At 40.5% G+C, this 12,274-nt stretch overlaps 1 protein-coding gene across 4 annotated transcripts in view; it reads right to left on the bottom strand.

Moving 5' to 3' along the window:
- MYH9 (myosin heavy chain 9) overlaps nucleotides 1-12,274 on the bottom strand; it is a 71,694-nt gene that overhangs the window by 33,137 nt on the left and 26,283 nt on the right. For all 4 annotated transcript variants that reach the window (XM_065047952.1, XM_065047943.1, XM_065047948.1 and 1 more), the window contains exons 4-5: nucleotides 5,562-5,589; nucleotides 4,705-4,798 (exon numbers count right to left, since the gene is read on the bottom strand). In XM_065047952.1, coding sequence (XP_064904024.1) covers nucleotides 4,705-4,798; nucleotides 5,562-5,589 — 122 coding nt within the window. The remainder of the gene's footprint in view (nucleotides 1-4,704; nucleotides 4,799-5,561; nucleotides 5,590-12,274) is intronic.

The following is a 12,274-nucleotide window of genomic DNA, read 5'->3' as shown; positions in this document are numbered from 1 at the left end:
TCTGTTAACAAGAAGCCCTTCAAAGCCACTTGGCCATAACATCCCACAGACTTCCCAGGATTAAAGTGAAACACTGTACATTCCAAGATCAAGCCCTTATCCCGTAAGTGTCTCGCCATCTACGCTGGAAGAGTGAGGAAAATCCTGCAAAACAGTCTTGAACTCTGCTAGTAGAAGGCTAAGAAACTAGCCTGAAAAAGTATAATGTTTAAAAAACAAAAACATACCAAAAGGCTTGCACTAAGAGTCTACATCTTCCAAAATACAAACAAGCAAAAACCTCCTTTGTGAGGAAGCACACAAAAAAGAGAATTAGTGGTATCCCACAAACTGCATGATCGCTTGCATTCTGCTGCCATATTCGCACACTCCTTCCCTCAAGGAACACAAAATGCTGGAGCTGGAGAAAAAAAATTCAGAACCTTTATCTCACTCCTGCCAAGTACTAGACCATTGGAGCATATACACTTTCCCTGCAGGCTCTAGTTTTATCCCTGGTTGTTTTTAAAAATTACTTCTCCTCTGTGCTAAAAGCATGGAGTTCTATATATTTCAAGATTAACTAAAAAGCTTCTAGAGACAGAAAGCAACAGTTTAGATTAATGTTTCTCTTTTTAGCATTAATGTTTCCCTTTTTAGCAGTTATCAGTAAGTACTCAAGACTTCCTGTGCGCAATGGATAGAAATGAAGTTTCATCCATGAGAACTGGAATTTATGGGCAAATTATTTAAGGGTATTTCTAAAGGAAAATTGTTCTCTTTCATTCTCAAAGTGCATTATAAAACAGATTGGTCCTTACACAGTCCTTCTAAAAATACATGCATTACAAAAAAAAGGAGAGGAAGATACATGAGAAACTGTACAAAGAACTACAAGGTTTTATTTCTTACTTCCACAATCACTTCACTTCATGCTTGCAAACTGCAAGGCCAAACAAGACCCTCAGTCCCTGTAGAACTGCATATATACAGAATAAGCAGCTGCTGCAAACACTTCCATTCACTGTCAAGTGTGTATAACAAGGTGGTTAGGTCTGGGAACGGAACCTGAGCTGGGACATCTGCTCTCTCACAACAGAGCCAGCATGTGGCTTTGTAAGGAGAACACCTTGAAACCAGGGTTCAGTCCTTGAAACTCTGACACATTCCCCCTCCTATTCTGGGACACATACTGAAGCTGGAACACTCTCACCTCCTTCCTGCAGTGAAGTCCTAGGCCTTTGTGACTGCAGCCTGTTACTATGAAAGTGAGAGATGCCAGCAATATAGCATTTCAACCCAATTATGGAACAAGGAGGGAAGACAGAAAAAAAAGCCAATTTTCTCCTCTAAACAAAAGTCAAGCTTTGATACCAATAATTACTCGTCTAAAAAAAAATAAATTAACAAAAACAACTACGGTCATGCTTAGCTACATGAAGATCAAAAGTTAACAGAAATCCATACCACAGACCCTTCTGTTATTTAATACCTCAGGAAGAAAGTGTCATTAGTGTCAAGTAGGTGTTGGTAAACTGTAGCTTAGATGCTTTTCAGTCTCTTGAACCATCAAGGCAGCAAAATGCATAGAGAACGTCAGCTCAGTCACACAGTGATACGCAGCTTTGGGGAAAGGAAAATGCTAAAGAGTTGGTCATGTCAGTTATGACTTGCCTTAGCATCACAATACAATGGAAAGAGCAAGTTCTCAGCACGCCGCGGCAATGGCATGTAAGATTAAGTGGTTGCAATTACTGTGATATATCCACTCCTCACTGGCATGCACTGTACGCTTTGTTTAAAAATATAATCCTTTTATCTTTAAAATTTTAAAGAAGATTTTTGGGTGAAGTTTGTTGAGGTTTTTCACCTTACATTTTGACAGTCATCTTTCACTGAAGGAAGAGACTTCATTATCATTCTAGAAAGGGTAATTTTGCAAAGCAAAACCAGTACAACACAAAGCTGTCCATCACAAGCTTTCTAGAAATTCTAAGGTTCTTATCCTTAAGATGCTGCCAGTTTTCTGACACATGTAAATGCCATTCCTTGGCCTGAAACAAATTTATTTAATACTTGGCACGCATTTTAAATATGTACAATATTCCTCAGGACAATAGAAGTAACAACAGCCACTGGATTTGTTAGCTCATGGTTGGGCAGTGCACACTCTTCAGTGTGCTCTTCTGCTATTGCTCTGAAGTTTCGACACCAATTTTAAGCAATGAAAAACCTTGACATCTATCTTGTACTCTGAAGTTTTTGATCACACACTTTTTGGAATGATTTCTGTGTAAGGTGGAAGTTTTGCCTGCCATTTATTCTTCAGAAAGTATGGAGAAAGGCATCTAGAACTCACAGCTAGCTTTAACAGCATGCAATTTAAAAAACTAAGAGATGGGGGAGGGTGCTTGGGTTCTTTGTTTGCTTTGGTAGGGGTTTTTGCTGTTTTGGTTTTTACACTTTAGGGATTTGCTTTTGTATTCCTTCTGCAGTCATGTGAGAGATTCTCAAATAACTGAGTCCCAACAACAGTTGGTTGGATGGGGGAGGGAGAAAGATCAGCAATAACCTAATCTTCATTACAAATACTTAAGCATTAGCAACTATTACCTATTAATTTCTGATTAGCTCCAAAGATTCTCTAATTGTAAAAAAACTATTACAAGAGTTAAGAAGTCAGTAGTGAAGTAGAGACTAAATATGGGAAGACATCAATCTCAACTTCCATAAAGTTTCATCAAATGAAAAAACACCTGTTTATATAATCAGATTCAGTAGGCCCCAAAACCAGGTTTAATGTTCTTAGTATTCACACCATGCAGCTAGAAGCTATTTAGCTGAATATCCTAATGCACCGGGATCAGTGGAAGCTGCCAAAACAAGAGTGCTAGAGTTGAAAAATATGCCTTATAAATCTGAATTTGCTCTGATACTTGGAAAAACAGGGGTTTACATCTAAAACTTTTAACAGGAGACAGTTAGGAAACCTTCCTGATAAAGCACCACTACTTTCTATATTATCACCAGTTAAGTTCCGTGCCTAGTCTCACAGCATAAAGGTTCAACCTTAAAGGAATAAATTTGCCATGACCAGTACACCCAACACCCTAAAAAAAAAAATATATATATATTTGTCTTCATGAACCCTTATAATCTGGAGGGGAGAATCAAACTAACCAGTCCAACTTACGACTGTTTTAAACATTCTCCTAAGCAAACTGCCTGTTCTGCTTCAGTGGTTGAAATTTTGCTCAAGGATAAGCAGTGGAAGAATACTTAACTCAACCCCATGATTCTATTTTCCACACTTAAAAAAAGAAAAAGAAAAAAGGAAAATGTTTCTAAATACAGCTACTGACAGACCATGGAAAAAGCCTTCATATGTCTGAAAGTCTAGCACATAAAAAGTTTATTTTTGGTTGGATTCCAGAGGTTAGTTATTACTATGTGCACACACACACAGTTTGCCTTAGTGCAGAGATGCCTCCTTATTCATATATTCTGCATGCACAGGACATGCCCACACATTAAGGTACTACGGGAAAATTCTTATGTAGAGATACACTGGACACACTCGGCATCTGGCTTTCATTACACAGCTCACCAGTGAACATTTCACGTGTTCAGCTCTGGCTAACAAGCTCACAGCCATGGAACACCCTGCCTGCACGGCAGCCTTCCCCACACCAACCTTTCTCTGTACGTGCCACCACATCTCACTGTGGGGAATAGAAAGCTAAACACCTAACTACATTTATCTTACTAGGAACACCACACACACTAGACACTTATGGTTCTCGGAAAGCCTGGCCCAGTCCTATTGCCCTGGGGGAATACTTCTTGAATGGTATATCTGGGAAAATCCTGCAAGGAAAACTTTACATTCAAACTAGTATTGAGCACAGAACAAGAGTATATTTGATATTACTTTAGCCTCCAATTGAACATCCTCACAAAAATATTACTGTGCACCACACAAAAAAAAAAAAAAAAAAAATTGTGAATTGTCTATGGATTTGTTTTAGCTGCAGAAAGTGATATTGGTGTGGAGTGAAAAGCTGCTCAAAAAAATCACACAATGGGACAGAAAACGCATTCCTGGTGCAGAACGTGCAGTAAACGTGCAGCTCACCTACGAGGATACAACTGACGAATTCGGCAATAGTCCATCGGGGGAGAGGGAGGGGGAAAAAAATATAAGTGAGACATCTTTAAAGTCCTCCCACCATCATCACCACCCTCCTTTCATGTGCTGCTAACACTTGGCTGGTTTCCACCCTTTTAATGTTTTCCTACAATTTTAAAGTTTTCAGCTGCTGTCAACTAGCTTATTACTGTATCCTCCAGTTTTGAGATAGCATATATAATAGCCAGACCTAATCTATAAAGTTTTACACTACCTGGACTGTTTACAAGCAACACATCCATGTAAAAGCGTTTCTTGCCCATGCATTTGCCCACAAATCCAAGAGGTTCTGTATGAGTTTATCCCCACTGTAGCTCCACTGAATTCAAAGCAGTAATTACTTAGAACAATGTTCCCTGGCTTGCGATTTTTGACAAACTTGTATTGTTTCATAGTTCACTGTCCTCCTCAGTGCCCTGACAGATGTTAGTATCTAGGGTTTTATTAAGCGATATGTTTTTTACCAACATCAGCCAATATATATTTATTGTCCAAAACCAGTACAGCAATAAAGCATCATTAAACCCAGGTCTTACCTGGTCTTTTTTAGACTTGTGTGAAGAAGCAACATGAGCCAGATACTGAATGACCTTCTTGGTGTTCTCTGTCTTACCAGCTCCTGATTCACCTCTGTAAAGAAAATCTGCAATTAATTCACAAACAAGACACAGGGGGACATATTTGTATTTCTAACCCCAAAAGGGCTACAGAGCTCCTTAACTGCATTCTGGCCATTGTGGCACCTCCCTCAAAACCAAGAAAAAACAAGTTGTACTGGCAAGTGGTGGCAATGCAGCTGGATTGCAGGCTAGCCCTCAGCCAGTTTGCTGCTGGGTGCGGGTTCTGTTCATGTGCAGGTAGGAGGGAAGGCAATAAGGAACTATGCTTTCTAGTCACATGGATACAAAAATTGCCAAGCGGCTGAGGAACAATCCCCAGGCTGCTGCAGAGCTAGGGTTGAAAGGTAATGAAGTGAATCTTTCAATAGGAGACGTCCTGACTGCAAAAAGAAACACACCAATTCCTTAACCAGAACTGAAGGCCAACAAATTTTCCTGTGTCTTGAAAAGAAACTGCTGTACCAAGAGTATCTGTTACTATATCAGCCTCAACAGTATGAATGTACTTCAACACAACAGCCGCATCAAATCTGAAGGACTTCTCAAAGCCCATTCAATTGACAAGGCTGTATTTCTTTAGGAGTTTGAACACAGAGGCTGTTTCAAAACGTTACTTCTTCCTTTAATTCTTATGAAAATTATTCTGCAGAAAAGATTACGTACATATTGGATGAACTGCAGTGGGATTTTCCTTGACTCTCCCCTACTCCCTGATTTACTGAGCCCACCCCCAGCACTCACAATTAAGACACACTGACAACTGTTATACTCACGTGCAAAGGATGGACTGATCCTCTCGATCTAGAATAAAAATTTTTAAAAAGTAGTCAGACTAAGACACTAAAAATAAACTTCTGTGACAGAATTAAAACCAACACCAAAGACAAAACCAGGAACAAGTAAACTCTGACAAGTATTGTCAGAAATATGGCCAGGTTACCCCTCTTCTGGCAACAGACCCCAACCTCCTACCATATGACAAAGTAAAATGGCACCACAGCAATTTAGTTTTCTTCACCCAGAAAGAATATTGTTTGCATTATAATTTTTCTGCAAACAATATAGAAGTCTCCCACTGAATGTTTCTTTACCACAGAGCTACAGTTTGATGTACCTCTACTTGTTCTTCAGCCCACTCCCCCTCCATTATACTGGGCCCATGCTCACTCACAAAAGTTATCAGCAGAGTTGTGGAGACGGAAGGGGAAGGTGGGAAGAGGGAGAGCAACTGCTACAAATTCTAAAGTGCCAAAAATTCACTTCAGAGGCTTTTGCCCCCAAAACAAACACTGGAAGCCCAGTGAGAAAGTTTTGTCACTTATTTTGTACAGAATAGACTTGAAAACTATAACACTGAGCAGCAGCCTAAGTCCTATATGGATGATTTGTTTGTGGCACCATCCCGTTTTGTTTTAACACAGCAGCTGGTAACAGTAGAAACCTACTTTCTCAAGTTGACATACCGGTAGACAGCTAACTCCAGTGTTCAATTCCCAGCTGTGGACGATAATACCTTTCCAGTTACAGAACCTACTTCACCCAGCCTGCCCACCACTGTCTTCTGCCACATCTTTAACCTCCTTTCAGCTTTCACCTATGATTCCACGTCCTCATACACAGTACTGACTAGACCTTCCATCATGCCTTCATCCCACTGCTCCTTCACTTCTGTGTAAACACACTCCCTTAGTTTCACCTTTCATCCACCTCCAGTCTGCATCCCAATCCTCCCCCATGTCACCAGGAACCAGCTGGGAGCACTGGGCAGACTGCAAAGTGCCTGTGCCACCACAGCCTTAGCAGCTTGTAGCCATCACAGAAGCAGCAAGACCTTTCAAGACATGGAACAGAATTGGCACAGCAAGTCATTCACCGACAGTTCACAAGAGCTTTCGGGGCACACACAGAACAGACTGTGCCACCAAAAATCCTCATTAGTTTGTAAGTTACCCATTCAGATGTGGGTTTTTTTGTTTGTTTGATTTTAAGGGTTCTGCCCCCCGCCCTGCTTATGATCAAGACTAGATTAGATGATCCAGCCTGAGAACCTTAGTAACACAGCAGTTAAGATTTCATCCCGTTATTGTCATTCTTTCCTTTTTCCACACTGCCCCAATTTTGTGCTGGACTGAAGTCTAATCTCTAAACAGAGAAAAAGCAAGCTTCAGACACCTCTGAGAGTACACAGGTCACTGGATTGCTCTAATAAATATTTCAGCAATTGGTAACCTTCAACAATACATTCATGGATGCAACTATCTCCATATTTTAGCTACTGGTTCTTTCTATTCCAGTCCCCAATAGCTTACAGAACCCAAGTACACTCAGTATTCTCCCCACCAGAGAGTATTTAGGCAACATAACTGAGTCACCATTCAAGTTGATTCGGGCAAGATCAAGAGACTGAGCTATAATTAGAGAAGAATTTATAGTCAAATAAAGTTCAAGTACCTGAAACCACCTTCTATACCCTCAAACACTGCTGCTGCAAGTCAATTTAACATTTCAGTCCTAATGTCATAAATGCCATCTTCACCAAGAAAAATCTTCTATAAACTTGGTTTATAAAGAAAGAATTATATCTAGCTTTCAGACACACTGTAATGGAATAAGAAAAGCAGGTAAACCTATCAAATTTAGATTCTATCTTTTCTTAAATTAGTTTGAAACCAATAGTGAGAAACATCAGGTTCACACCCTACAGATAGGCAACTCTTGCTCTTAAGCTTATTTGTGGGAAACCGATCATATGCAGATGAACTCCAAAAGAAGAGAGGAAAATAATCTGTTTTATCCCTGTTAATACTGTTCTCAGAAAGAGCTGATCAGCCCTAAGACTGGAAGAAAGGAATCAGAAGAAAATCATCACTCAAATGGTTTCGGCCCAGGAAATTCTTCAGCACTCAAAAGTAGATACTGCACCTTTACTATCATTGCATATTCATTTTTTCAAGTGCTGAATTTTATTCATTGCCTTTAAGATATGCACCCCTTTTGCTGAGGGACAGGCAAAGAGCAGATGTTAGCCAGCTCCAAAGGCCCCACCTGTTTGTTCATGGTTCCCAGTGAGTCGAGGGCTCAGCAGGCACATGTCAAACCTCTGCACGGCTGGGCCCTTCAAGGGTGGGTCAGGGGAATAACTAAGGACTCATTTATGCATTGCTAAGGAAAAGCATTCTTCGGCAGTGCAATGCTTGGGTGCAATTCTCTGTCACAAAGCAGCTATATGAAAGGACAAGATTGTTCGATTGTTCCTCCAACTAACATCTGAGTTCTGACAGTTTGACTATAAACAAGCAGCCCACTTATCCTAGAAAAGGTTATACTTGCTTTCAGGTACTACAGAGCCAAGCTGAGACAAAGTGAAAAAAAAAAAAAAAAAAAAAAAGAGATAACCCTAAGGAAGGTGCTGCTTATTCCCAGTAGCCAACTTTAGTGTTGGAATTATGAGCTGGGGCTCCTCATATAGGCACTGTAGCCCTACGCACTCAAAAATTGCATGCCCTCCCTTTCTCTCTCCTCCAGGAGAGGATCCTTATTCCAGAAAAACAAAACACCACACACACATACACACACACAAAAAAAAACCTGCAACACATTGGTAAGCAGGCAGGTAACCAACTGCCCAACAGAAAAAGATGACCGACATCAGATAATACTCAGAAGCTCTTTGGCACTGAACACTTTTTGATTATTACAAGTTTTGTTGCAGTTAGTTGAAAAGCAGCTCTTTTCAAGCCTCATTGCAATGAGGCAAGTTAGCAACAGCACCCTGGAGGCACCTAAGGAAGTCCCAAAGGGGCAAGTACAAGATTTTTCCACGCCTTAACACAGAGCAAGGTGTTAAAAGGTGCTCAGGCAGGAAAAGTCACAGACAGTGTTCCAAACACTCTCTGCACTAGATTTTCCTCCCCCAACATACTTTCCTGGCGGGCTGCTGCAGCTGTGTTAGTCACCTCTGCTTTAAGCCAGCAGGAACGTACCTGCGAGTGCGGGCAAGTCACCGGCAGCGTGCAGACACTGCCATAAAAGGCAACATTCCTGTTTGCAACCCGGGGGAAATTCTTTCCCAGGACTGCAAAGCAGCAGTCATTGGGATAGCTGGAATTCTTCTAATTGTGTACAGACAGACAACTCCAATAATGTGTTGAGCAACAGGAAACTGGAGCCCACCAAAGGGCCAAAGAGTTAACAACTACAAAAGCATAACGCTTAGATTCACTTCCCATTAAGAATCGCTTTAAATGCCAGGGTTCAGTCTGCATACAATACTGACTTGTGCCACCACGAATCAGAATTTGGTTGTGCAGACAAGAGGCCACCTCCCCGCCCCCCCCTTTTTAAAGGATCATTCAGCATGGGTGTACTGCACAACTTCAGTCAGCACTTGCCTTTACTGCATTGTCAGTTGTGCAAGCAACCTACTCAGCAAAAGAGAATGTGCTAGATACCATGAACTCAGTTGCTTATAAAAACACAATCAAGAAATGCCTGATTAAAAGAAATCTGCATCTGCTATTCAATCCTAAACAGAGTCACTTATTAAAAACAATCCAGAGTAACAACTCATTAGTTAATTATAGCAACAGTTCCGTATTTCAGAGCAGCTGGCAAGGAAAGCTTTTTATCTAGGCTCTTCTTTAGCTCTCATCACCATAGTATTCAAGTGACTATAAGAAGCAGCAGCCTCAAGCATCCAGAAATTCAGGAAGTAAAACATCCTTCAAATTTAAGCTATGCAGCAGTCTGGTATAATAAGATCGGTAGATTAATTTTACTATATATACATAAAAAAAAGCATAATTTCTAACTAATTTTTTACTTCCTTCAGTTCAAAAATAAATGACTGCATTTTAGACTGCTTCCAGGACCTTCAGCATAAATTAGAAATTTAATTAAACCAAAACTATGTTTTCACAAGAGAGAACTCTTCCACATAAGAAGCCCTCAGCCAAATATTCTACTGCAAAACAATGAATCTGAATGAATGCTGAACTGCTGTGGTTGAATATATTGGCATAATTGATAAACTAATAAGAGTTCCAAACTCTTGATTTTTGTTTTCAGATGTTTTAGGATGGGAGAAGAAAAAGGTTGGGAATCTAGAAGAGAATGTGCAATTTAAGCTCCACATCTCATTTACAGAACATCCTAGCAGGCCTTTATCACTCACTTCCTCTGCATGAGTGACTCCAGTTTCAAGCCTGTTCATCTCCATAAAAGGAGAAGTAATATAGCATTCACTCCATGGTGACATCATCTCTCCAGCTAAGAGGAAGTGGAGCTGAAAGGCAGAGCCTTGGCTTGCAGTCCCCTGCCTATAGCTGACTCATTAAGGCTAAAAGCTTCACCGTAGCTGGATAGTACCACCCACCCCCAACCACCAGCATCTGGCAGAACCCAGCAGCCTGCCCCTCTAGGTTTCCGTTACTGCGCTGCTCCCCCAGCGTCACCATGAATGCCTATAGCCCAATTTAGGCAAGTGGCTGGCTGACCGAGTTAGAGAGTTGACCTCAAGCGAGAATTAATCTTAAATGCATCTAAGTGCTTCAACCATACGGTAGTTTCGGTTCCCCAGTCCCTCCTCAAACTTCTCTTCTGACCTCAACATAATATTCAAACCGATGTTCTTCCCTCAGGGCTCTAACACAGGAGGAGCTGCAGGCACTTGACACACTCTGCTACCCAGAACAACCTCACTGGCATAACATCTAATCAAATGTGTTCACTGTGGTGCTTTAACCTACATGCTGGTTTGAGTAGGATCAAAAACACTCCAGGGGAACATCAGAACAGAGCCTGAGAGCTGCTTTTGCATTATCATGTAAGGAATGCATTTGAGAGAAGTTTCAAAATGCTAAAAACCTATCATCAAGTACCAAAAGAAAAAAAAATAAACCAAATTAAAGACAAACAGCATATTCAAGACAGCTTGAACAAAAGAGCTTCAATATGCGAAAAAAAGAGAAAAATCACTTGAGTTGGCAGCAACACTGCAGTGCCAAGATTCAGCTTTGCATTATCTCAAGTTTGAGGACAGACACAAGGAGAAAAGTAAGTTTCATTTAAAAAAATGAAATACATCCTACTGGGTCAAATGCCAATATTTATTTCCCCAGGCCATTTTTGGACTAGAGCCCATACTGCTTTCTCTAGCATTCCTTAACCGAATCTGGAGATAGCAAAACAGGAAAACAAGTTAGGCTGTAATTATAGGTTACACAAATGTTTATGAAGTTCTGACAGGAAAGAAAAACTGGTATACAGCCTGCAAAAGCTCAGGCAACTCATGATACTGAAACAGTGAACTGCAGGGAGACTGACAGCAAGGCCTGAGCCATTACATAAGTGACTGCCAGAGAGCTCCTGCTCTGGTTTACAGGAATGAAGCAAAAAGGGTGTGGTAACTACTAAAAAAAGATGTGGGCAACAGACTCTTTTTTAGCTCCTTATTCTATTGAAAACCACATTTCAAGACAGAGATTTTGAGAACGACATTTAGAAATCTCAAGTATTTCAAAGCACGTAAAACATTTATTAAGAAAATCAGAAATTACGTACAACTGTTCTTGCCATTTGTACAAAAACATCATCAAAATGAACATCCTCTGTAATTAGTATCCAAATTTAACATTGCCCTTTGCATTAGAAATTTGGACAAATCTTGGAAACAAACTAGAGAAACCACAGGCTATATTCCTTTGGGTTTAGTGGAAACAAAACTTGACCTTTACACGCAACTTGAAAGAGACATCTGTGCCTCTACATAATCTGAACAGCTCTGATGATCAGGTATCCCCAAATTGGTAAGCACACCCAGAATATTGTACAGAAAATAAAGATGCACTTTGGGACAGTGCAATATACAGTGCAGCACAGCAGACCAATGCCAAGAACCAAGCTGAGAAAGAAGACCTGAGATCAAGGAAGTTAAAACAGAAGTGTTCTACTAGCTCGGAAACTTAGAAATATGTAAACATCTGACAATTACAAATACAATACTTCATGTACTATAGAAGCAAGTCTAGAGGACTGTTTCTTGTGAAAATGACAACTGGGCCTGAAGTCTACGTGAAGATGGACAACAGTAAGTGATTTGTCTTACAACAGCTAACACCGTTTCCTCCCTCAATGTAACAAGGCCAATAAAAAAATCATGAAGTCACTACGCTTCAAATATTTTTCTTTTCAACACCAAACCCAAAGACTGCCTAACTCCCAAGTGAATATCAGCAAGGTGCTGGCTGCACAGGCTCCTTTGCAGACTAATCCATCAATGTCAAGTAGGGTTTAATCACTGCACAATGATTTTAAGAGTTTAGTTCAGTGACCCATTAGGAACCCTGCACTAACATGTGAAGAAACTGGATGAGAAAGTAGATGGAGCACATTCATTAGCAATGTGCTGTCTATTCCCTCTACTACCCATATCTTTGTTGAGCAGGTTGAGCTTTGGACACCAGAATAACCATCCTGATCTAACCTA

The sequence above is a fragment of the Columba livia genome, chromosome 1, assembly GCF_036013475.1.
Source record: "Columba livia isolate bColLiv1 breed racing homer chromosome 1, bColLiv1.pat.W.v2, whole genome shotgun sequence".
Taxonomy (NCBI): domain Eukaryota; kingdom Metazoa; phylum Chordata; class Aves; order Columbiformes; family Columbidae; genus Columba; species Columba livia.
The sequence above is the reverse complement of the archived record's forward strand: the minus strand, read 5'-3'. Positions and strand labels throughout refer to the sequence as shown.